The following is a 26973-nucleotide window of genomic DNA, read 5'->3' as shown; positions in this document are numbered from 1 at the left end:
TGTGTTAATGTGTTTGTGTGTGGGTGATGGAGAGAGAGAGACCGGCAGATTCTCACCCTCTGCTCATTAAAAGTTGGCCTAATTGATCTGTCAGCCAACATGGTCAAAACAAAACCACGGCCAACAACCTCTGACCCAACTGCATAAGCCCCACTCCCCCCCCACTCAGTTAGTGTTGCCTCGACACAATTCAGGTTTCTTTATTAGCATGACAAATATACATTATTGTTGCTAAAGCATGCATGCCATTAACAGAACAGTAGACAAAGACAACAATGCACTCTGATATTTCTTTACCTCCGGGGGACCTCCCACCTCCTCATCCCCTGCATTGTTTATTTAAGGATGTGCCATCCCAGATAATTGGACCCAGATAAAGGGGAGGGAAGGGGATGGGTGGAGGGCGCCTGTGAACAGGACAGAGAGTCACGCTACGGGACACAAATGTTCAAAGCCCCTGTACTGCCATCTTTTGCTGCCTCACATTTTATTTGTCACATGCTTCGTAAACAACAGGCGTAGACTAACAGTGAAATGCTTACATCTTAGAGTCATTCTGCACTTTCCCAACAGAGTGCATATAGATAATCTACACTTGTAAACACTTGCACAGTTCCATTGGAGCATTATGTTCTTGTTATTAGTGTATGAACACTGGAACAGTGCACTGGACTGTGCAGAAGCTGGTATGAAGTCACATAAAGATTGACATTTTCCTTACAGATATATCATTTGACATGCAAAGAAAACAACCAGATGAACTGACTATAGAATAAAATGGATGTGGAATGACTCGAGCACTATAGTATTGATAATCTGCAGTGATTTATGGCAGAGAGGGGCAGCGTTGAAGGTTACCCTCTAGAATGACGGTTTTTAAGTCCGCCGGGCAGTTGACCGGGAACACGGTGTGGGTGGTGTTCTTTCTCTCCACCAATGTGGCCACGGCCTCACCAAGGTCCAGGTGGTTCAGGTAACCAGGAGCCACGCGCTCTGGAGGGGCCACACCTGTGTTGATCTTTACCTAAAAGAGCAAGAGAATGGAAGCCAGTTGGCATTGATTAATGATAGTCAATTTATGTATATGAAACAAGGCAAGGGAATGTTGCAGACAACTTTTATCAACAATTGCTATTTGGGCAGATTGAGACAAGTACTTCAACTGATACCCCAGCTAACTATCTAACCAAACAATGGGAGTTTTATGTTATGGATCTTGGCCAAACCTGGTTGAGTTTGCAGGGCACTTCTGGATACTCCTCTCGTAATACCTGACAGAATGCCAGGGTGCTGGCAGCGCCAACAGTCAGGAACCCTGTACCTGGCATCAACAGCTTCTCCCCAGCACCACCTGCGGCACAGCACACATCACTGCCAAATAACACTCAAGTCATACTCAGCAAGTGCAAAGAGAAAACCTTGTTATATCAATTGGGGAAGAAGGTTGTTCCTCAAAACAAGGTGTTGCACATCTCACTCAAACTTGGCAAAAGGTCCAATCACTTTCACAGAATGTTCAGAAGGACATATACTACTGTACTGGCTGTCTTTTGGGGGCCCTAAGCGAGATTTGGTTGAGGGCCCCATACCTCGAGGCAAAATATTTTTGACAGTGGAGAATTTAAGTTAATTTCCTGCAATTCTACACATTTTGCGATGGGGGGGTACATAAGATTTTACGGTTTTAAAGGCCCAGTGCAGTCAAAAACATGATTTTCCTGTGTTTTATATATTCAGTGCAATCGGAAAATATTCAGACCCCTTCCCTTTTTCCACATTTTGTTACGTTACAGCCTTATTCTAAAATGGATTAAATAAAACATGTTCCTCAATCTCCACACAATACTCCATAATGACAAAGTGAAAACAGGTTCTGAAATTTTTGAAAATTTATAAAAAATAAACAAATACCTTGTTTACATAAGTATTTGCACCCTTCGAAATTGAGCTTGGATGCATCCTGTTTCAATTGATCATCATTAAATGTTACTACAACTTGATTGGAGTCCACCTGTGATACATTCAATTGATTGGACATGATTTGGAAAGGCACACAACCTGTCTATATAAGGTCTGAATGTTGTCATTGCATGTTAAAGCAAAAACCAAGCCATGAGGTGGAAGGAATTGTCTGTAGAGCTCCGAGACAGGATTGTGTCGAGGCACAGAACTGGGGAAGGGTACCAAAACATGTCTGCAGCATTGAAGGTCCCCAAGAACACAGTGGCCTCCATCATTCTTAAATGGAAGAAGTTTTGAACCACCAAGACTCTTTCTAGAGCTGGCCGCCCGGCCAAACTGAGCAATCGTAGGAGAAGGGCCTTGGTCAGCGAGTTGACCAAGAACCCGGTGGTCACTCTGACAGAGCTCCAGAGTTCCTCTGTGGAGATGGGACAACCTTCCAGAAGGACAATCATCTCTGCAGCACTCCACCAATCAGGCATTTATGGTAGAGTGGCAAGACGGAAGCAACTCCAATAAAAGGCACATGACAGCCTGCTTGTTGTTTGCCAAAAGGCACCTAAAGGACTCTCAGACCATGAGAAACAAGATTCTTTGGTCTGATGAAACCAAGATTGAACTCTTTGGCCTGAATGCCAAGCGTCAGGTCTGGAGGAAACCTGGCACCATCCCCACTGTGAAGCATGGTGGTGGCAGCATCATGCTGTGGGGCTGTTTTTCAGCGGCAGGGACTGGGAGACTAGTTAGGATTGAGTGAAAGATGAACGGAGAAAAGTACAGAGAGATACTTGATGAAAACCTGCTCCAGAGCACTGAGGACCTCAGACTGGGGCGAAGGTTCACCTTCCAACATGACAACGCAGAAGTGGCTTCGGGAAAAGTCTCTGAATGTCCTTGAGAGGCCCGGCCAGAGCCCGGACTTTAACCAGATTGAACATCTCTGGAGAGATCTGAAAATAGCTGTGCAGCGACACTCCCCATCCAACCTGACAGAGCTTGAGAAGATCTGCAGAGAAGAATGGGAGAAACTCCCCAAATACAGGGGTGCCAACCTTGTAGCGTCATTTCCAATAAGACTCAAGGCTTTAATCGCTGCTTAAGGTGTTTCAACAAAGTACTGAGTAAAGGGGTCTGAATACTTATGTAAATATAATATTTCATTTTTTTTATACAGTTGCAAACATTTCAAAAAACTGCTATTGCTTTGTCATTATGGGTATTTTGTGTAGATTGACGAGAGAAAAACGATTTAATCTATTTTAGAATAAGGCTGTAACAACAAAATGTGGCAAAAGTCAAGAGGTCTGAATGCACTGTACACTATATATACAAAAGTATGTTGACAACTTAAAATTAGTTGATTCAGCTATTTTAGCCACACTCGTTGCTGACAAGTGTATACAATCGAGCACATCGCCATGCAATCTCCATAGACAAACATTGGCAGTAGAGTGGCCTTACTGAAGAGCTCAGTGACTTTCAACGTGGCACCGTCATAGGATGCCACCTTTCCAACAAGTCAGTTCGTCAAATTTCTGCCCTGCTAGAGCTGCCCCGGTAAACTGTAAGTGCTGTTATTGTGAAGTGGAAACATCTAGGAGCAACAACGGCTCAGTCGTGAAGTGGTAGGCCACACAAGCTCACAGAATGGGACCGTTGAAGTGCGTAGTGCATAAAAATCATCTGTCCTAGGTTGCAACATTCACTGCCGATTTCCAAACTGCCTCTGGAAGCAACATCAGCACAATAAGTGTTTGTCAGGAGCTTCATAAAATGGGTTTCCATGGCCGAACAGCCACACAAGCCTAAGATTACTATGCGCAATGCCAAGCATCAGTTGGTGTGGAGTAAAGCTCGCCGCCATTGGATTCTGGAGCAGTGGAAACGCATTCTCTGGAGTGCTGAATCACGCTTCATCATCTGGCAGTCTGACAGACAAATCTGGGTTTGGTGGATGCCAGGAGAATGCTACCTGCCCAAATGCATAGTGCCAACTGAAAGGTTTGGTGGAGAAGGAATAATGGTCTGGAACTGTTTTTCATGGTTTGGGCTAGGCCCCTTAGTTCCAGTGAAGGGAAATCTTGACACTACAGCATACAATTACATTTTAGATGATTCTGTGCTTCCAACTTTGTGGCAACCGTTTGGGGAAGGCTCTTTCCTGTTTCAGCATGACAATGCCACCGTGCATAATGAGAGGTCCATACAAAAATGGTTTGACGAGATCGGTGTGGAAGAACTTGACTGGCCAGTACAGAGCCCTGATCTCAACCCTATCGAACGCCTTTGGGATGTATTGAAACACCGACTGCGAGCCAGGCCTAATCGCCCAACATCGCCCAACCTCACTAATGCTTTTGAAGCTGAATGGAAGTAAGTCCCAGAAGCAATGTTCCAACATCTAGCGGAAAGCCTTCCCAGAAGAGTGGAGGCTGTTAAAGCAGCAAAGGGTGGGACGAACTCCATATTAATGCCCATAATTTTGGAATGAGATGTTTGACGAGCAGGTGTCCACATACTTTTGGTCATGTAGTGTATTTCTACACTATGAGGTTGGAATAATACTGTGAAATTGTGAACATGATGATAATGCCCTTTTAGTGTAAGAGCTGTTTGAAAAGACTGCCTGTTTTGGTGGGATGGAGTTTTGGCTTTCCATGGTGACATCACCACGCAGTGAATTAGTTTTTTGACCAATAAGAAAGAGAGTTCCAAACCTCTCTGCCAATAACAGCTAATTTTCGGTTTTCCCTTCCCCACATAGACCACTCCCAGACAGTCCTAGCAAAATTCTTTCTTGAGAAATTGCTCTTTGCTAAGAAGCTATGTGTTTATTTTTTACCATTTTAATTGAAATCAATCACAGTAAGGTACTTAATTGTTACCAGAAATGATTTGATACTGAGATAAAAACAACTGAATTGGACTGCTAAAGCACATTTTCGACAATTCTACATATTTTACCATGGGGCGGAGAGAAAACGTTGGAACTTTATAACACATTTTATGCCATTCTACTCATTTTGCAATGGGGCAGAGAGGATTGTTTGCCGTTTTAAAGCTAATTTCCTACAATTCAACACATTTTGCCATGACTTATGCCATGTTAATATGATATCTGAGTGAGAATGACGAACAAATCAATGTGGGCCCCCCGGAGGTCAGGGCCCCTGGGCAAGTGCCCTGGGTGCCCGGTCGGAATTTGGCCATAAATACTACAAGTTTAGATAGCTGGTTAGACTAACTACCAATCTAAAAATTGTAAGCTGACATGGCTAATTGAGTGACTGTCAGTGACTGACATAAGTGAAAAACTGTTGATGCACAACCACATTTCAAAATTGCACCTGGTGTATTCTACTAATCTTACTCTCACTAATAAATTGAGACACCGACTGAGTTCCCCGGGGGACATAAGCGACTGCTTATGTCGCTTGTGCCTGGAACCAGCCCTGACTGGCTGAGATGTTGGGAGGGGCCCAGGTGGGAGACTCACCTGTGATAAAGGTGTAAGTGCAGTTGGGGTCATCTCTCACCAGTGGAAAGAAGACCTTCCATGATACAAAGGTGCTGAACAGCAATGTCTCAATCACCTATGGGTGGATGAGAAGAATGAGGAAAATAATAGATTAATACGGAGAAGAAAGGAGGGAGAGAGGTGGCGAATTCAATACGAGAGGAAAATCGAGAAAGATGTGGAACTGACAGCAAAGAGAGGAAGACTGGGGTGAGGCTTAAAAACAAGGAAGTCATGGCAGCTTAAAAGATAATGGTGATGATATCAACTCTGGATCATGGATTAGTCAGTGAATTGTGTTGAGGACTCACCCAGTGTAGTTCTTTCAGAGTCTGGCTATGTGGAGGTCCACCCTGCCACCAGCTGAAACCCAGAGATGACACAATGTCTGTCACCTTGCCAACAGACTTCAGAAGGGCCTGCTTGACCACCTCTGCCCCCTCTTCTGAACCTAAGAAAAAGAGTAACAGAGTTTGAGAGGTATTTCCGTACACTACCTTTTGGGGATATGGGATACCTTCAACAATACTCTCACTTGTAAAATGTGTCAATGTAAAATTGTTTTTGACAAGAAGTATTACCAACATTCCCCACTAGGGTTGTGAGGTTGTCTCTGGTGGAGGGAGAAACAAACCCCCTGAGTTTATCCAACCTGCTGTTGTCTCTGGAGATGACAGCCACCTTGAAACCTTAAAACGAGTACAGTACACAGTCACAATCAGGACATGTCATTATCAAATGTGACTGACACATGGCAAACAAAAGGGCAATTGTACTGCAGTAGATGGTTTTGCTTATTTTTAACTCTTTCATATAATATTGTAGAATGTCATGTTACTATACTATAAAAATAAATAAAAAAACTTGTCACTTGAGGAATGACTGGGTGGTTAGACAAATTCATGATTGAAATTATGATACCCTCTAACAAAAAGTACATTCAAAAGGGCAATACCAATCAATTAACTCAGCGTCGTGACATTTTAATCCAAACCATACATTTATTATCTATTGCTTCACGGCGAACCTGTGCCTAGCCTAAGCCTTTTTACCAGCACTATTGACGAGAAAAATATATATATATTAACATTATTCTTGATGTTAACTGCTAGTTGGATTTCAATTTCTAAGACCTCAAGATGACGTCAAGTTTTCCGATATTCTTAAGAGAATCACACCTTGAATTATGTGCGTAAAGGGGATGCCGGTTGTTTTACGCGCAGATGCACTCATGACAACCACCTTGTCACCGTCATAATCCTTCTTTTCCGCGCAGTCTCAATTACTAACATGTTTCTTTCATATATTACCCAACAATATACCTTGAGAAACGCACAAATCAACTAACTTCCCAGCAGAGCCATGCTGATCCAGCCGACATCCATGCGTAAAATGGCACATAGCATACAATTTATCAGACATCTTCATATATAGCCTATCCTACATATTTTGCACGCAGGACCTTTTAGATTAATTGCACCACTTAATCCGGCCCATTGATCGTGGGCAGAGGCATTGTCTTGGCGCAGGTGTATCGGTTCCCAGACTCCAAATGCTCCCTAACTCAATGAGGACATCTTACCTTTGTCAAGGAGTGCTTTAACTATTCCAGAGCCCACTGTTCCTGCTCCACCGAGAGCTAACACAACTCTGTCAGCGTTTGACATGCTGGATAGGTCCACAGGACTGAACAAATGAATAGTTTTAATGAGGCTGACAGTCTGAGTCTATGGAGAGCATTTTGTACCGCCCGGGACCTTTAAACAAATCATAGCGGCCACAGTTACGCCCTTCTACCAGTGTCACTGAAGCCACGCCCGTATCAGGTGAAAGAACAACCCACAAAACCTAACTAATTTGGTCTCTCTCTCTCTCTCGCTCTCTCAGAACGACAGTGACTACATTTACATGCAAACAGTATTCCGGATAGTAGCTCATATCCCGCTTAGGGTCTTATTCGGAATAAACTGTTTACATGCACCTTTGATATCCCGTTCAGGATTATCGCTCTATCCTTGAATAAACATAATATTCCTAAATTAAGTTCATATGAGTTTAATTAAATAGTAACTGAAATCTGGACACTGACTGTAGGCCTACGACCTCTGACGTGTAGCGTAATATTATATCCAGCAGAAGTATGAATGTCTTGCTGTAAAATGATACAACAAATGTTAATTTTGTCTCGGGAACAGGAGTGGAGAAATATAATTTCTTTCTTTCAGCATCTCTTGAGAAAATGTGAAGGAGCATGTAATGTTATCTTTGACACTGTCATGGAAGCAGACAGTATTTCAACCACATAACATATGCGCCCAAGATGAACTTAAGTCTTATCAGAAACGTGTTTCATCGTTTTCTCAGCTTTTCGTTCCCTTAATTAAAACCCGTCAAACTGATGACATTGGACATTTTGCACAGGACCAATCTTTACACTGTTTTGGAGTTATGGCGTTCCCCCCGTCCCTAAACGAAACAGACAACTTTACCGGTGTTAACTAGATGTATGTATTCATTCTATCGAAGTAAGACGTTAAGAAGGTAAGAACTACTTTATTTAGTCTTCCAGCGCAACAAGTTATGACAGAAGAGAAGATATATTTAACTATGGTTGACAAACAAATGGCCTACCAAATGTCGGAAATTATAAGCAGAAACGTGTCTAAAAAAGTATTCAGTATGCTATACGGTCCAGTAAGAGTATCAGCAAAATAAATTATTATGGAATTATTATGGTGGATCGAACTGCGCAGGTAGCCTACTTTCTGAAGTGATTTGTTTGAAAATCAGATGAAAACATCATGACATAACACCATAGACTGCACAACACGCATGATATACCCAACTAAGCCTGCACAGACCGTGAAAAACAACAGTAAACAGTATGCATGTAAATGTGGTCAGTGAATAAATGATGACATCGATAGAATATCGCGCCCTCTGGTGGAGGAAAACAGATTTAGGATGAGCTCAAAGCAGCCTGTTGAATTCGTAGATGTATATTCATAGTCACAGACCCCTCACTCTCTTGCTGTATTTTGAATAGTTATATTGCTGTATATGAAGAAAAAAATAAATACGCAATTGAATGGTTTGGTAATTTAAATGTTCTTATTTTGTCAAACCATACGCCGGGCTAGCGGGCGAGCTAAATCGAAGGCCCCCACACTTTTAGGGTGACACGTGACGGGGTTTATTTTTCAGAACTAAGGGTTTGGTTCAAATCACGCTCGTCAATTTTTACAGCAGTGTTCCTTGCATTTGTGATGGTTTAGGGAAAGGTCCCACCACATAGAAAGTGTTGGTGAGTTTGTTTTGTTTGTTAGCAACTGGGTTTCATATGTTTGCATTATTTAGCTACTTAGCTAGTAAGCTATATTACTTAGCGTATAGCTAGCTAGCTGTCTGGCTAGCTAACGTAGTTGCCAAAACGCGCCAGTAAGTGGACGATGGAGTCGTGTGCTTGAATTTCATAGCTAAAATTATTTCTTTAAACATAGTGTCAGCAAAATTGTACGGGCGGGCTGATGTCATTGACCGAGCCCAGCAAGGTGCGCAAAAGCTAGCTAGCTAAGTAGCTAGTTAACTGGTTTCGTTTTTTTAACACACTGTTTTTTTTACGTTAACGTTACTGTTGACTTGTAACGCAAGTAAAAGTTGTAACATTTGGTCTAATATTTATAACGTGCTGTCTACTATTTTCGCTAGAACGCTAACTAGCTAATCAAGTCTTATCAGGTAACTTTCGCTTTCACTTTAGGGAGGGCGACATTTTCATCCCTAATGTAATGACTGAATGTTATGGGAATATTCTCCTGGGATGTATATGTGTGATAAACAGACGTCATTTCGAAAAACAATAGCTAGGTCAAATGATTCCAGTTGCAGTAGAGTTCAGTCAAGGCCTTTCATTGATTATTTTGTCTTGTTTTCTTTCTATGTAGTTGAGATGACTGTCCCTGGGAAGAAAGCCAGGGATCTGGTGGAACTGTACCGGGTCAGTTTGGAGCACCGGATTGAGCAGGGTGACTGGAACCTAGTATGCAGAGATGAGGAACTGATTAAGGAGGTAGAGGGACTGCTGATGGGGGACTGTGCCAAGGACACACATTCCTTGGGACTGGACCCCCTCAGTGTAATGGAGGACTCGCTTCAGACAGCACAAGGAGTCGGATTGAAGGGGCTGGCTAGAGCCTTTGAAGTGCTGGAACTGGCATCCCTCAACCTGTACTTGTGTCCCTGGAGAAAGGAATACAGAGTGGTAAAGGTATGCTAATTTGGGGAATATACTGGTAACTGTGAAAATGAAGGAAACGCCAACATAGTGTGTTGATGGGGCATTGGGCCTCCATAAGCTGCCAGAACAGCTTCAATGCGCCTTGGCATAGATTCTACAAGTGTTTGGAATTCTTCCATGAGAAATTCCATAATTTGGTGTTTTGTTGACTCCAGGCAGTGCTCCAGCTGTGTTAAATTGGGTTGTGTTCAATTGGGCTGAGATCTGGTGACTGAGACACACACACAACCCTTTTAAACTCCATATGCTCCTTTGAGACCCCTCTTTCTAAGTCACTGAGTTCTCTTCTAGCATGCTAGCCAAAATAATGGGCAACTGGTAATTTTTATACATGACCCTTAGCATGATGGGATGTTTTAATTGCTTAATTAACTCAGGAACCACACCTGTGTGGAAGCACCTGCTTTCAATATACTTTGTATCATTTACTCAAGTGTTCCCTTTATTTAGGCAATTCCCTGTATATTGGTGGAGTGCTCATCAGCAATGTATAATCTCATCATGAATGCTTTTTTGGCTTCAAATGTGTGACTTTACCTTTGTCCAGAAATATAATTTGTTCTGTTCCTACATTTCAATAACAATACAACCTTCCTCCTTTTATAGATGTTCTCAGGCATGTTCACACATTACATCAAGCCGGCGCTGTCCATGCAGCAGGTGGCCGATTTGTTTGGGTTGCTTGGGTACCAGGCTTCAGAGGCCAGACTATGTGAAGAGCTTAGGCTGTGTTCCCCAGCCCTCCCAGTGGACACCCTTCTCCGCCTGTCCTGTGCTTTCTTCGCTGCACGTTGTGAGTGTCGCTTACTGCTGTCTGCCATAGGACCCCAGGGCAGAGGGGTGGAGTGGGAGCTCAACCTGGTACAGGAGAGGCAGAAAGGTCACAGCCTGCAGATAGCACTGGACAACAGCAAAAGAAGGTTGGAGACTATACCACAGGAAGAGGATTTTCTGGAGTCATCTACTATAGAGGCAGACTTGGATTTGTACACAGATGATGAGTTTAATGGGCATAAAGAAGTTGGGTTAGTCAAAGATCCTCTCTATTCACCAAGAAGGGTGTACACGAGAGAGCTTTCCTCTCAAAGAGAGAATATCTGTGTCTCCTCACTGAACTGCCAGTTGATTAAGACCCCATCATTAGCACCAACCAGAAACACCCCAACCCACAAGCAAAGGGAAAGTCCAAATAAAGAGTTGGCCATGTCAGGGTCAGATAAGGGGGATTCACACTTGCTCTCTGCAAAAGCATCAGGGAATGCCCCCCCTGTGTCTCGAGGGGGCAGTCGGTTCTGCAGCTGCATCAAGTGCTACCCGAGCCCTTGCATCCATCATTGCAAGAATTGCAATATCGTACGTAGCTTGAACTGCCCCATATTGGAGAGGTGCAAAGACGAGGGTCATGAAGTAAAACATATTGATGGTGATGAAATCCTACAGGAGCAGAGAGAGAGCAGTGGATTATCACCACGGCTAGGAAGTCCTGGCGAGGGAGGTGTGTTACTCTATGAGGATAAGAGAGAGTTCTGCCCTCCACTTGATGTTTTTGAAGCAAGAAGCCTTACCCCTCAGCCCATTCCTTTTCATGACTGTTGCAACACTGCCAATCCAGACCCTGAGGTTACCTGCCTCACCTGCAAGGTCTTCCACACTAGAGCCTGTAAAATGTTGGAGATGTGCCAGAGAAAGCACAAGATGCTCATGTTGGATGTCTGCTCAAGTGGGTTGGGGTGCCCAAGGCCCCTTTGCAAACTATGCAGGTACTGCGGTGTTGTGTATTGTAAAGACTGTTGGTATAGAACACCACTTCAGTGTGTTTGTGGCTACCCTTTTGATGAGTCCTCTGAAGTTTGAATTTAGGAACCATTTTAAAGGCACTTGATGGAATTGGGAAAAGCACTGATACATTTTTTTTTTTAAAGCCTATAAATATAATATTGGCAATCCCTTACACGTTGCCTTAAATTCACAATATTCTTAATTTGTAATACGATTGTATAAATTAGCCTTATCCCACCCAGGGTTAAAAGTGAAATGCCAAACTCTACTATATTTTTCTACTTTTGTCAACTCAGTAGGACCTTAAATTGCCCTGAAAGTGTTTTTCATGATAATTCATCCAGTCTCATTGATTGTTGGGATCTGAAGCCTTATACTTATGTTCGAAGTCTAAAGCCAGTGATACATGTTGCAGCGCAAGAGTTAAGATAATACTGCCAAATGTGGGTTGAGGTTAAGTTGCTTGTTTTCATTATTTGTTCTGTTGTCAGAAAGTTATTTGAATAAAAATGGGGTTTAAAATTGGAAAAGATGTCTCGTGCATTTTAGATGTTGATGTGGCCCACAATTGGCCCAGCGTCGTTTGGGCAGGGTAGGCCATCATTGTAAATAAGAATTTGTTCTTAACTGACTTGCCTAGTTAAATAATAAATTGTTGAAATGCAGGACAATGCAGCATATAAAAAGCTATTGAGTTTTTTCTTTACTTCAACATTCAGCAAGATTTTCTCTGCGGTCAGCTATCGGAGCCCTATACTACAAATCAGGTTTGAGTAGTGAGGTAACTTTGGTCAACTCGCGATAACTGATCACACGTCTCACCTTTTAGCCAGGTACAGTTAAATGGCAATGAATCCTTCAGAACTGACCTGCTCCGGGGCAGGCTAACTCCACTTCTCCTGAATGAAGTGTCTGAGCTGTGAGTTGAGGACCAAATAAATAAGATTCCCTCCCTCTCACAAATATTGCGTCATCATCCCTTTCATTTGAGGGAAACCACTGATTACTATTTTATTATTAATCAAATGCTTTTTTGTAAAGAATAATTAAAATACCTATAACATACATTTAGTAAAGACAGGATGCATTTGAAACTTCATGCACAGTAAAACTTGTATGACTTCATACAATTATTTAAAGGTGCTTGTGCACACCAATGACGGCATAAAAGACAGAACTTCTAATTGCCTATTTCACACCATAGACTGCTAAATTTAAGAAAATGTTGATTTCAGCAAAAATGAAAACGCCCAAGGATGGACGTTTCAGTATTGTCTCAATGATGAGTACAGTGTGTGACATGCACATGCCAGATGACCAATATCCACTGTCGTAATACGGGTGAAGCCTGAGCTGTAATGTAAAGCTAGCTAGCTTTAGAAAACCTAGCGTCGTAGTATACCACTCAGGTGACAGTCCACAGTTGAGTCAATATTTCAGCTCCTTAATGTTTGTGGACATTTGAAACAACTTGCAAGATAATTCAATATTCATTCAGACTACAAAACTGCCTTCATAAATACATTTATTAATAAAGAATAATCAGTAAGAAAGGTTTCTTCATGGTCTGTTGCTATATTATGTCCAATAAATTGTCTTAGTGCTCAATCAGGGTGACAAGGTTAGTTTGAAACTGCTACTCATTCTGTGCTGCCCATTTGACGTTGAAGGTTTTACTGTCCATGCGGTCAATGTACCAGACTCCATCCAAGTGATCCATCTCATGCTGTAGGTTGCGTACGGGCCATCCGCTCACTTGCCAGGTCACAGGCTCTGCCTTCTCATTCAGGCCTTTGAAACAAACATGAAAACCTTATTAATAAAAGCAGTCACACACACATGCATAATTAATTTAATATTGACCTGCCATGGGTCCAGTGATTGAAGTCAGATAGCAGGTTTGGGTAGATTAAATCTGGACAAGTTGATTTCAATTTGTCAATTTAGCTGCTCTGTGGAAGTAGCTACCCATTAGAACGGCGATATGTGAATTCTTCCATAGTAGCTGTTATACCTTGGCTAGTAGAAAGGGTCGGAACCAATTTTCAACTAATTTACTTTCTTCGTTCTCGATTCGAAAGAAAAGTGTATCTTATAAATGTCCGTGTTCAGTTGCAAGTGGTTCTCCAAATAACCAGAATATTCAAAACATGGATTTTATTATCGAGTGAGAAATGCCTCTTGCATGTGTGTAGATCTTTGTTCAGGTTGCACTGTTTGATGCACTGTCATCTACATAAAAACAACTAGTTCCTGCAAAGATGTTGGGAAATGCAAGACGTTTGGCAGCTAAAATGGCGAGGATTTTACTATCTTTCTGAATATTCGCTGGTTTTGGAGAAGCAACTGAACACGGATTTTTAAGATAAACTTTTCTTCCGAATCGAGAATGAAGAAAGTATCGTCAAGAACAGGTTAGTTGAAAAATTGCTTTCTACTAGCCAAGGTGTATTGGCTACTAGGGAAGAATTCACATATGGCCGTTTTAATGTATAGCTATTGTGCAACATGTTACATATCTCACCCGAGACTTCCACAGAGAGGTAGTGTGGAACAGTGGCTGAGAACCCTGAGATGCTCTCGCATGCCTCCTGGAACTTAACAGTGCGCCCATCCAGGACCCGCAGCTGGTGGTTGATGAAGATCTGCAGAGGCACAGTGGTGAGACCGCGGACTTCACGTGCAGCAGGCAAGCTGTGATCCAACATGCGCTCTCCAGAGCTAAGATACGAAGTGACACTCCAACTTGAGACACACACATTCGAACTTCTGCATCACCTTCACCATGGTGCGGATCACCTCCTGAACCTCCGGACCCTGTGCGGTCCCAGGGTCCACCACTGCAGCCTGGACTCGTAGCACCGGGTCACCCACCTGGCAAACATGGGGGTATGACTATGGAGGACTTGGCAGGGGCTGGATCTTCCGCTTCATATACTGTAGGTATGAACAAACCTTGACGCTTGTAGAGACCGGGAAGGGGCCACAGATGAGACGGGGACTACCCAGCCAATGGAGACAGTGAAATGGGGCTTTTGAAACACACATTCTGTAGGCCCTAGTCGACAGTGCTGAAGTACAGAGTTATATTCATGGCTGGGTCCAGTCCTGGCAGCACAGTCAGCCAGCTAACTTACAGCCCACCTACAAGAGACAAGCAAAGAACTGTCAAGAAGTAATTCACCAATTGTAAATATGGTCAACAACATAGTGGTGAAAGAGAAAGGTTGATATGTACATGAAAGATGGCCTGCTTACCAAATCAGTATTTCTGGCCCGGGTATGAGCAAAATCCTTTCACATTATCACATAACTGAGAAGCTAGCTAGCAAGCAAATAGCTACAGCAGCTAGCTAAATTAGCTCACTGCGCACTAGACTAGATGACATTGAACCAACACTAAAGTCTATGACTAACACGAGTATCTATGCCATGCAAGTGCTACACGTTTTCATAACATAATTACGTTTCCCTTAAATGTACATATTACTATATTGATTGTAGTATGGACAGTGATGCCATTGTTATACTGTAGTTAACATTTTTTATGAAAATACACACAAGCATGTCATTCCTACTACAGTTTAACCCGAGAATCACTTCCCGAGTCAACTATTTTGTCAGGCCTTCACAATAGGTCCTCTATGTGACGGTGGAAACGGGAATTATTTGAAAGGATTGCATAAAGGGGTTACTACATACATTTTTGGACTTATAAATATCCATAGATTTTTTTAACTATAATTTATAACTTATACATATCACATTAGTTTAGTTTAACTGCCATACCCCATCATAACCCAAAATATAAACTTGTTTTAATCCCAATGTTTGTAAACAAAGTATATGTAAACAAACACTGTATAGGTATAGCCTCAAAACATGGTTAAAACTATGATTCTTGATATCAGGGATGGTCAGCTCTGTCTATGAATTTGAGTGATTACATTTCTCTAGCCCCATCCCTCAGGTTTTTGCCAAAACAATGGTGAGTTCACTTTATTGTTTCAACTATTGATTGGCCCTTTAAATGGTTGATAAACAGGGAATAGTTTGTGCTGTATATACCTCTAGCTATTATGTTTTATACATAGTTAGTTCAGATGGTTCTCAGTTGACGAATAGTGCTACCCTAACCATAAACCTTACCTAACCGTAACCATTTTACATATAAACTTCAATAGGGCAAGGACGTCCCAAGGATCCCAGATAGCAAGGACCAGTTCGTGACAGTCTGACCCGGAAATATTTTGGAAACGTTTCCGCTAACGAGCGAATTCTGAACTTGTCCGTACATGTCCAACCCGCCGGACATGCATATTCATTGCGAACCAATGACAGGCTTTGTTTTTCTGCTTTTAAACCAAAGCACCCCCCCCTCTCCAAAAAAGAAGTAGATGGACTAAAATGACACTAATCTAATCTGGCACCTGATTCCGCTGCTGGGGACGTTTTGCAGCAGTTCAAATAGATGGAGGGAAGAGGCCTTGAGAATCATTTCAATCCGTCTGAGATTAAATGTTTGGAGATCATCCCAACGCTGCCAATGTGGATCATTGAATATGCCTGGGCTCACAGAATGATGGACACACTGGATGGTAAGCAAAACATTTGTTCAATTTGTTCAAATCCGCGTTTGGGTTTTCTATGAGAAAACATTAATAATTACACATTATATAATGTTATGTACAACAGAAAGAGTCAATTAAATACAATCTATATCAATATTTATTTTGAGTATGCCCTTTACATTTATTTTTTTACCCAAAATATACCTGTCCTTTGGGAGTGGTGTCATTTCCACCACCGAGGACAAATTCCTCATTAATAAAGTTTTTTCAAGAGAATGTTAATTTAGTTACCATGGAAATATATTGTGACACTGAAGCACATGGCTGCAGTGGACAGTTGTTCCAGATGTGATGTCCAGAAGTTGAAGAAAAATCGAGGGAAATATTGCTTGTGTAGAGAATATTTTAATTGTCAGTCATTTCCAAACAGGATATAATTTTTTTAATTTGTGGTAGAACTTTATATATATATATATATGTATATTTTATGTATTTAAGGTAAACAATATGCTAGCTATAATACTAATCAAAGCATGGTGAGCTGTCTGTCAATTTTCTCCAGAAACTGTAGAAATGTCATTTCCATCACAGTCATTTCCATCACAAACTTAAGTGTGGAGGAAATGACAGAAAGTGGTAGAAATGACACAAATTCATTATCTTATTCGTTTTTACTTTACTTTTTTTAAACTTTAGGTTTATTTAATCATGATTTAAATTAATTGAATCTAGAAAATGCTCCAAGGTGTGCACACGTTGAAAACTAAGTAGTATTTGTCTTTATTTTTAGAAGATGCCACATAAAACAGCACAGAGGTCACAGACATATAGAAACAAAATAAAAAACGATCCTATATGATACCAGGAACATCTGCAAAAAGACAGGGAGAGATACTGGAAGAAAAAAGAGAAAGGAGAAGTGAAATCTATCTCTGAGCTTACAAAGCGAGGGGGAAAAAAACGAGATGGAAATGAAAATGTAACCAACGGAATAGATGACAGACTTAAAGAGAACAGTTGCAATGGAGACCTACCTATCAGGCAACACACCACCTCAGTCACCAAATGACTTGCAGCCAGAACATGAGGCTAACATACCTGCCCCTGATGCACACCCTGATACCCCTTCCTCATCGTCTGCAACATGAATGAGAAGTCGAATACTTGCTGTAAGGAAAAAGGTTGGAAGATGTCGCTCAAAAACATACAGAGATCTTAGTATGACAAATGTCAAACTTGATAATGCTTTACGGAAAGCTGAGAAATACAAAAAAAGGTATGATCGACTGATAAACAAAATGAAGAGACAAGATTCCCCAAAGACAAAACAGCAAATGAAGGGAACTCCGAAGAACTTGAGAAGGATTTTATTGTTTCAAAATGCCATCATTGCAGAGTTAAAACAAAAGTATAAAAAAAATGTGTGGTGCCAAAGACAAACAAGTGGCTTCAAAAATGCTCAGAGGCAACATCTTGAGAAAGTATGGGCTGGTCAAAGCCGCAAACAGAGAATTTGGATTTTCAGCAAAAGCAATGAGTGCAAATGAAAACAGGCCATCAAGTCTTCAATACTCAAGGAAAAATCAGTGTAACAGAATTAGCACTGCCACAGAAGAGAAAATCACTAGATTCTATGAACGTGATGACAACAGCAGAGCAACAACAGGGAAAAAGGACACACTAACGAGGAACAAGAAGAAAAAGCAGAAGCACTTCTTGAATGGCACAATTCAGGACCTTTATCAGAAGTTTAAGAGGGAATATATATAGGTCTGAAATGTTTACCAATGGTTGTTGTTCAAAATGTTTGCAATAAAATATTGTTTTCATATGTTTTTTTTTTTTTACATAGATGTCATTTCCACCACACCTTGTCATTTCCATCACAACCCATATTTTGAGGTAAATGCGTATATTATGTATAATTTACATACATTTATTTGTTTTAGATATGGAAATCATATGGTTGTTATCATAATCTCACAAAAAGGTTGGGTGGAAATATTTTATTTTTCATGATAAATAAATGTTTTCAGCTGTCACCAAGGCAAGTTTATACATTCAGGCGTCATGTTGAATTATTAATATTAGGAAAACCTTAGAAATCACTTTAAATAATATTCAATACAAGTTCATGTACAAATGTATAAGAAATATGTTATAAATCAATTGTATTTTCAACTAAAATTGATGTTTAATGACGTGATGGAAATGACATTTGTGTATGGCTGTCTGGGAAAAATGACAAAAATATATCAATTCCTGAATAGTACGATCGCAACCATTATCAGATATAGTTTCTAGACAAATCAAAGACAAGTACAATACTGGTAAAATGGTGTTTGAATAAGTTTTCATTTCTGAAAGTTTGCATGGCCAAAGTGCCCGAAGTTGCATAATCACCCGTTTTATAAACAGAATATATTATTTTAAATAGTTGACACCAATTCAATTATATTATTAGACCTTTATGGGCTAATATAGGACATGCAAAACATAATTAAGTTAAATTTAGTTAATAAGATGGTAAAAATGGAATTGAAACATGGTTTTTATAACCCCAAGCTGATAAATTGACATGATAGGTGAAATTCCTTTAAAAGTATTACCTATTTGTTATATCCCTGTTTGTGTGTGTTCTCTAGGTCTGGACCCCAGCAGATGGCCAGATGATGACCTACAATCTGTCACCCTAGATGAGCCATGGAGGTTACGGGTGGCAGCTGCCCAGGCGTATTCTATAATGAAGACAAGAGATATCAAGAGGTTTGAGAGGGTGATGGAGTTCATGGATGTCACCTATACACTGCTGCCACGACTGGTGCCCCCTATCAAACACATGAAAATCATGTTTGGCCTCAAGACCAAGGTATGTAGAGGTTTCAAATAAGGTAGAGAACAGTTACAGGAAAGGGGTGGGGTGGGGAATCGCAATATGTGGATGCATAGAGAGGGTTCCAAGGCCATGTATGCCTACTAATAAGTTGGGCTGACTTGTTCAGGTACACTTATTTTGACTATGCTGTGTTTGTTGATTTGAGTTTTGGTGGAAGAAAATGAGCAGCTGTGTTTGATTTGTATTCTGGTACAGATAATTATGTGGATGCTTCGGGAAGACCAAGGTATTGTCAACACTGTTGTGAAGCTCATTAAGTTTTTTCCAAGTAGACTACCTCAGTACCATGAATGTGTAAGTAAATGCATTATAACTATGCCTTATTTGATTACTTTGGACGACACTGTTGACTAAACTGAATCAATTCTATATCAGAGTATCAGCAGGGTTGCTGAGCTAAATGTCCTCTTTCTTTGCTCCTCTTCAGAGCCGACAAGAGATGCACCTAATGAGGAAGAACCACCAGGACTTTAAGGCTTTGGCCCAGACTCTTGCAATGGACATGTCCATGCGCAACTCTTATATCAAGGTTAGCTAAATCCCCATCGTCTGTTTAATGCTCCCTTTCTATTCCCCTCTTTGTCTCACACGATTCAGTGTTAAATTCGTCAACAAAAATAGTGACAAATGTTCATCAAACCCCTATTTTTCAGTGGCAATTGACGAGACTATAACTGACTAAATAGACCAAGAAATAACTATAACAAATAATTTTTTTATTTCAGTTGACTAAGTCTAGACGAGTTGAAATTATCTTTGACTAAAATCTGACTACTAAGTGGACTGAGCAAGAGTTTTTGGAGAGATTGAGAGCTTTTCAGTGGTAAGCACAATTTTAATATTAGCAGCACAGATTGCACAGTTCTCTTAAGCAGTGGGAAGGACACAACAGTCTATGTTTTTCTCCCTGTTGACTATAGAAACATTTTTGAATTTGTAGTCTCGCTCAACCCTTGCACTTTCCCCACTGAATTTCATAGCCAGGTTATGTAGCCAACATACTAGCCAAGTCTTTCCTCAGAGAAAACAGTTTGATTCTAGCCATTACCGTTCAAAAGATATGACCCATAATACCGGTGTTATTTTTATTTATTTTTTCTATCGTGCATTGGCGCCGAATTTTACATTCATAAAGCATATTGCGGACCATTCTACAACTAGGCTGCTTGCAGACCGGACCGTTAAACATTTGTTTAGGCTACACCTTGTTCAGTCATGTTACCTCATTGCCTAGCTATATACAGTGCATTGGGAAAGTATTCAGATCCCTTGACTAGTTCCACATTTTGTTACAAACTTATTCTAAAATTGATTCAATATTTTTTTTTCATCATCTATCTAAACACAATACCCCATAATGACAAAGTGAAAACGGATACCTTATTTACATAAGTATTCAGACCCTTTGCTATGAGACTCGAACTTGAGCTCAGGTGCATCCTGTTTCCATTGATCATCCTTGAGATGTTTCTACAACTTGATTGGAGTCCACCTGTGGTACATTCAATTGATTGGGCATGATTTGGAAAGTCACACACCTGTCTATATAAGGTCCCATAGTTGACAGTTCATGTCAGAGCAAAAACCGAGCCATGAAGTCGAAGGAATTGTTCATAGAGCTCCGAGAGAAGATTGTGTCGAGCCACGGATCTGGGGAAGGGTACCAAAAAATATCTCCGTTATACTTTTGGACATCAATGTGGCTGCGGCATCTGTGGAATGTTGCTAACATTGGCAGTGATGAGACGAGTTACGGCGGTGCAACCCATAATACCTGAGGTGATTGAGCTACTCTCTCTCTCTGCGATTGGGCGTCTTTGTTTTGTATGTAATGTACAATATCTATGTTGGCTGAATTAGGAATTTATATGGCCAGATAATTCTTATACAGTATATGTTTGTCATATTCCTGCTGTTGGGAAGAGAATAGGATGATATGCAGAAAAATATGTTGGTAAGACAAGGCTATTTATGGTTGTGCACATGGAAGACAGTCATTTGTTTGTACTTTACTATAGGTTAATGGTGCAATGTGATTTGACTAAAATAAAAGTTTAGTTTACTAAAATGGCCCACTGTTTTCGTAATTTTGACAATAACTAGACAAAATCATTATTCAAATGACAAAAATGTGACTTAAGACTTAATGATATTATATAAAATGACTGAGACTAGACTAAATCTAAAAGAGTGCCAGAATGAACACTGGCATGATTACATAGGTGTAATTGACATCTTTATGCCTTGTGACCTTCAACTATGTGAAGTGTGACCTTCAACTATTCCTGGATTCAGTGGTTCCTGAAGAAAACGTACAATGATGAATACATAATAGGCCGGTCTGAGATGATAGTGCCATTATAAAGTCTGGGTAGTGGTTCCTTTGCTGTCCAGTAGGGGATGCTATATACCCAGCCTCTTGCTATACTCAGCCTTTAGTTGCTTGTGATGGAACTCCAAAACAATTGTGATGGTTTGATGGAGCAATGCCTGTCGCCTGCACTAGGGTTGAGGTGTTGTGTGTAGGATGGAGTATATAGTATATGTATTGATCTGCAGGTTCTCTTTCAGGATTTGATGGAGGACCAATATGGAGAATGCTATGCCCAGAAACTGGAGGACAGGTTGCTGCATTACCTTCAGGAACTGGAGTCGACGCTGCAGAGTGATACATATTTTGACCAGGTGTGTGTACATACAATAATTATTGAGATTGTTTGAGAATTCATTCAAATAGAGAACGTATGTTCTCATGCTATTACATAACTGTCAATGTCCTTGTTATCCATGTGAATGTGCCTATAGCTGTTGAAGCAGGAGGGTCCAATGGCATACGAAGAGGAGTTACTATTGCCATTAATTACCTGTGACCCCACCTCCCTTGCTGCGTCCTTGAAGAGGCTATTCCACTCTGGTCAACAAACTCAGCATATTAACTATGACATACAGATGTAAACACAGTACAGTATGTAAGACCACCAGGAACCTACAGTACTGTAGATAAATATTTTGTCTTTCTATTCCTTCAGCTGAGTCTTCTTCAAGATGCCATCCCAGCCACGGTGCCCATAAGGTACCAGCACAGGAGAGGGGAATAGGCCGGGAGCTAGAGGGTCCTGGGACCTCAAAAGTTGCGCTAAGGTCGCCCAAGGAGAGAACACACAAAGGCAGGCAGTCACAGCTTGACAGGACAAGTCTCTACGCATTCCAGGGTATCTGTCAAGATAACCGAGAGGAGAGATCCAACTCATTGGGGTTGGGTCCACACCATGCTTGTGCAGCTGAGCAAAGTTTAGAGCCACAGGCGCTTATCGTGGAGTTGGGGGTGGATCTGTCCAAAGACAGTCCACCCCTCCTGGAGGAGGAAGTCTCTGATGGGGAGGAGGGGATTCGAGACAGGACGGAGGTGGAGGACAGGCAGAACAATGATGAGGTGCCTGAGGCCTCCCCAATGCAGCTGTGCTCTAAACACCAGAAATGGGTTAGGAGCATTCTGCAGGAGTGCTCTGAGGAACTGCTGTGTGAAAAGAGTGATACCCCAGTGCACTGTCAGGGGTCCTCTTCCACCTCATCACAGGACTTGACCCCATCCCTCCTCACCCTTTGTCAACCCCAACATCTAACTCTGGCCACACAGAACCCTTCCCCTCCTCAAACAGTAGCTGTATCCCAACCTACGGCCCTCAATGACAGAGCCCATTCTGAACAGGCTGAGGAACCATCAGACAGCCCAGAGGCCAGTAGAACACATAGGGTCAAGCTGAGACTGTCTATGGAGAGTCAGGCTCTTCTGCTTATGTCAAAGTTTCTACAGCCATTTGTGCGGCTCCGAAAACTGACCCAGCAGGAGTGTAGCATGGCTGCAGAGCTAAGAGGGACCAAGACCCCTGAGGACGAAGACAGTGATGATGGCGAAGAGGAGGAGGATGAAGAACATGTGGAAAAAACTCCAGTGTATTCTTATTATGATTTAAACATGCTCTATTCTAGTTTTGAGTCAAGCTCTGATGAAGATCCCGAAACACAGGATTCAGATTCTGACTATGTTCCTGGATATGGAAAGAGAATGTACAACCAAAGTGTGTGATGGAGGAAGAAGCATGGTCCTGGGGTTGACAACGAGGTACGGGATTAGATTGAGGTATCAGGGTGGTGTCCACCATTTGCTGAGGTTAAACGAACTGCTACATAATTATTCAGCATCAGAATTCAGGTTCAATTTCAGTAAAACAGTATTCAATATGCCCAGTTCAACCAGGTGTAATGTTGGTATAATAACCCTTTACATACCATAATACACAGCACCAGTTTCTTACTGACCTAGGTTCTTGGGCTGACGATACCAGTATCTCTATATTTTTCCATGGCAAAAATGAAAATACGAGGCATACCAAACTCTGTAAAATATTGTGTGCTATAGCTTGGATAATTAACATGACTGGATAACATGGGGATTTTTTAATTCCCAACTTTAGGGTTATTTTTTCCTAAATAAGTAAAATTATTTTTGTGGATTTGTTTCCTAGCCACGATATTATACTGGTATCGTCCCCGATATTTCATGCTGTGTCATGTTGACTCAGAGTGGTCTGTTTAATGGTGTGACATGGGTTAAATATTACTCAGATATTCTGAGTGGACTGCTACTGTCCATAACATGCAACCAAAATCCGCTGACCAGTCATTGTGCACCTCCTTTTGTTGACTAATCAATGATGATGACGTCATTGGAAATTGCGTACATCACTGTACAAATGGAAAAGCTGTGAATCATTCCTGGCTGTGTGTCATAGGCAGCTCATCTTGTGAAGTGAGGGTTCAGGGTCATCGTGCTGTCAGTGTAAGCCACCTATGCATTTGTGCTTCCGCACTACCTTTGTTAGTTAATCCATATATTAGTTAGTCCACAGCAATTTTGGGGTAGGTCAAGTGAGGGCACAGTTTCAGGGTATGTGGGCCAATGAGAAGACAGATGTTAGATGACTCAGCAACATATTCATAGGATGGGATGCATGAGAAGATGGCAGAGGGCTTCCATAGAGAGAGAAGATGCCAGGGATTCTCCTTTACCCAGAAGAGGGTCATTGGGCCAAAGGCCTACAAATAGGGTCATACATATTATTAACACCTCATCATTAAGAGACATATGTGAATCATGATGTAGCAGTCTGTGTTTACTTCAGTTTTAAAATCATGTGTGGGAAATGGATCGGTGGGCAGGTGTTGAGGTAAATTACGGTTGTTGTGAAGTGAGAAGGTACTTGACTCACATACGAGTCACTTTTAGGTAGGTGAGCTTGAGTTCCGTGACATGTTTTATTTATTAAGAATGTATATGTGGACAGGTACGTGGTCAACAGGGGGACATGGAGTGACAGGGTCTTTAACTGACTCAACCCCATCATGCCTGCTGGCGATAGGGCACAGGGTCCTTAGCCAGATAAGGGGATGGTGGGGTACAAAGTTCCAGGGGATTTTTGTGTGTGTTGAACCACTGCATAAGGTTTTATTAGGATGTGTATTTATTTATCTACATTCTTCTGTACATATTTCAGGACACAGTGGCTCTACCAATATTGCATAATAAGTGGTTCAGTCTCTGTTCACTGAGTTACCCATCATGAGAGTAAACAACCCAAGAGTGAAGCAGAAGTTATACTGTTGGCTACCTGTTACATTACTGTGTTCAATAAACCTTTTGTGTGAAATGACATATAAATTAAAACTATATTTTACACACATGAAGCAATTGCGCTGTATCATATGCTACTTATCTGTATTTGACTGTATATACCTATTTAGCTTTTATATATTACTGTGCACATACTGTACATTATGCTGTGGGTATTTGGGACAGTTGCCAGAAATCCCTATCATAATTCCTCTCAGCAACTGGATTGCAAAATCACCCAATGCATGGAGCACTGAAACACCACTGGAGCACTAAACACTGCTGCACTGTCAAAACAAGCTCTGGAAGGACTATTTTAGTTGTTCCATAGATTGGGGTCTACTTACACTACATGACAAAAAAATATGTGGACACCTGCTTGTCAAACATCTTATTACAAAATCATTTGCATTAATATGGAGTTGGTCCCCCCATTGCTGCTATAACAGCCTCCACTCTTCTGGGAAGGCTTTCCACTAGATGTTGGAACATTGCTGCGGGGACTTGCTTCCATTCAGCCACAAGAGCATTAGTGAAGTTGGGCACTGATGCATTCCAATTCATCCTAAAGGTGTTTGATGGGGTTGAGGTCAGGGCTCTGTGCAGGCCAGTCAAGTTCTTCCACACCGATCTCAAACAAACCATTTCTGTATGGACCTCGCTTTGTGCACAGGGACATTGTCATGCTGAAACAGTAAAGGGCCTTCCCCAAACTGTTTCCACAAAGTTGGAAGCACAGAATCGTCTAGAATGTAATTCTATGCTGGAGCGTTAAGATTTCCCTTCACTGGAACTAAGGGGCCTAGCCTGAACTATGAAAAACAGCCCCGGACCATTATTCCTCATCCACCAAACTTTACAGTTGGCAATATGCATTGGGGCAGGTAGCGTTCTCCTGGCATCCACCAAACCCAGATTCGTCCAACGGACTGCTAGATGATGAAGCGTGATTCATCACTCCAGAGAACGCATTTCCACTGCTCCAGAGAACAATGGGGGAGAGCTTTACACCACTCCAGCCGACGATTGGCTGGAAACTCGGCCATGGAAACTCATTTCATGAAGCTCCTGACGAACAGTTCTTGTGCTGACGTTGCTTCCAGAGGCAGTTTGGAACTCGGTTGCAACCGAGGACAGATGGTTGTTACGCGCTTCAGCGCTTGACGGTCCCGTTCTATGAGCTTGTGTGGCCTACCACTTCGCGGCTGAGCCGTTGTTGCTCCTAGACTTTTCCACTTCACAATAACAGCACTTAAAGTTGACCGGGGCAGCTTTAGCGTGGTATACATTTGATGAACTGACTTGCATCCAATGATGGTGCCATGTTGAAAGTCACTGAGCTTTTCAGTAAGGCCATTCTACTGCCAATGTTTGTCTATGGAGATTACATGGCTGTGTGCTCGATTTTATTCACCTGTCAGCAATGGGTGTGGCTGAAATAGCCGAATCCACTAATTTGAAGGGGTGTCCACATACTTTTGTATATATAGTGTACCTCCACTTTTTACATTTTGCTTGCTTTTACTGAAGAAGAAGCATGCTCATCCTAAACCACACTCAAGCTGATTGAGCCTATGGAGTTTCAAAAGGTTTCAAACGGTTTCTTGGAGACCCTATTACTTTTATAAATATAAACTGATTTATGCTTCATTAGAATTTAAAAAAGGTTTTCCCCATTCATGAAAGGTAGGAAAATCAGAGGCCATCTATCCATGACTTGGTCAATGATGTTGTATAGGCTATAGGCTTCACAGGAGGTTGGTGGCACCTTAATTGGGGAGGACGACCTCATGGTAATGGCTGGAGCAGAATACGTGGAATGGTATCAAAAACATCAAACACACAGTTTCCATGTATTTGATGCCATTACGTTGACTCGGTTTCAGCCATTATTATGAGCCGTCCTCCCCTCAGCAGCCTCCACTGATAGGCTTACATATTGATTTGACTTGAGGCGACCGGATGTGCCATTGGGATTTTGCAAACATAAATGGGAAACTAATAACATGTTATGGCCAGACATATTCACACATTTTTCATTCGTACTTTTTCTGCTTAGTAATTGTTGTGCGGGGCATTGGATGTGAGCGTCTCTCCTGTGCGCATTACGCACGAGGACAGCTGAGGTCCCATGCGTCTCCTCTCATGAGTCTGGTATCTGTCTTTTGGAAAGAGTTAATGCCGTTTAACCCAAACCTTGCAGTGTTTTACATTTTTGGGAATGATGTAACGGGGGTGTATGGCACAACCCTCAGTCTCCACCAATGAAAATACGGGCAG

The 26973-nt window shown here is 41.6% G+C and overlaps 3 protein-coding genes and 1 pseudogene across 8 annotated transcripts; 2 read left to right on the top strand and 2 right to left on the bottom strand.

The window, feature by feature from the left end:
* Positions 1-184: 184 nt before the first annotated feature.
* On the bottom strand, positions 185-7216 carry si:dkey-238o13.4 (uncharacterized). Its single transcript, XM_014149152.2, has 6 exons — positions 7062-7216; positions 6061-6168; positions 5791-5930; positions 5459-5555; positions 1227-1351; positions 185-1024 (listed from the first exon to the last, which is right to left on the bottom strand). Exons 1-6 carry the CDS (start codon positions 7144-7146, stop codon positions 827-829), a joined length of 753 nt encoding a protein of 250 aa, XP_014004627.1. The 5' UTR covers positions 7147-7216; the 3' UTR covers positions 185-826.
* A 1279-nt stretch (positions 7217-8495) lies between these two features.
* Positions 8496-12085, top strand: spata2l (spermatogenesis associated 2-like). Of its 2 annotated transcripts, none has more exons than XM_014148947.2 (3): positions 8496-8783; positions 9424-9746; positions 10383-12085. In XM_014148947.2, the coding sequence occupies exons 2-3, from the start codon at positions 9429-9431 to the stop codon at positions 11628-11630; spliced, it is 1566 nt and encodes a 521-aa protein (XP_014004422.1). In that variant the 5' UTR covers positions 8496-8783; positions 9424-9428; the 3' UTR covers positions 11631-12085. The 2 variants fall into 2 exon arrangements, with proteins under 2 accessions (XP_014004422.1, XP_045553144.1); XM_045697188.1 differs by lacking the exon at positions 8496-8783 and adding an exon at positions 9194-9217.
* A 978-nt stretch (positions 12086-13063) lies between these two features.
* On the bottom strand, positions 13064-14603 carry LOC106573679 (peptide deformylase, mitochondrial-like; annotated as a pseudogene).
* On the top strand, positions 13695-24767 carry LOC106573678 (uncharacterized). 5 transcript variants are annotated; one of them, XM_045697187.1, is made up of 8 exons: positions 14246-14498; positions 15740-16153; positions 18772-18995; positions 19218-19316; positions 19450-19551; positions 21594-21707; positions 21828-21936; positions 22052-24767. In XM_045697187.1, the coding sequence occupies exons 2-8, from the start codon at positions 16027-16029 to the stop codon at positions 23107-23109; spliced, it is 1833 nt and encodes a 610-aa protein (XP_045553143.1). In that variant the 5' UTR covers positions 14246-14498; positions 15740-16026; the 3' UTR covers positions 23110-24767. The 5 variants fall into 5 exon arrangements, with proteins under 5 accessions (XP_014004425.1, XP_045553143.1, XP_014004423.1 ...); XM_014148948.2 differs by lacking the exon at positions 14246-14498 and adding an exon at positions 14537-14835; XM_014148950.2 differs by lacking the exons at positions 14246-14498; positions 15740-16153 and adding an exon at positions 13695-13969.
* The last annotated feature ends 2206 nt before the right edge of the window (positions 24768-26973 follow it).

Source organism: Salmo salar, chromosome ssa16 (assembly GCF_905237065.1).
Source record: "Salmo salar chromosome ssa16, Ssal_v3.1, whole genome shotgun sequence".
In the NCBI taxonomy this organism is placed as follows: domain Eukaryota; kingdom Metazoa; phylum Chordata; class Actinopteri; order Salmoniformes; family Salmonidae; genus Salmo; species Salmo salar.
This window is presented reverse-complemented; position numbering and strand designations above follow the sequence as displayed.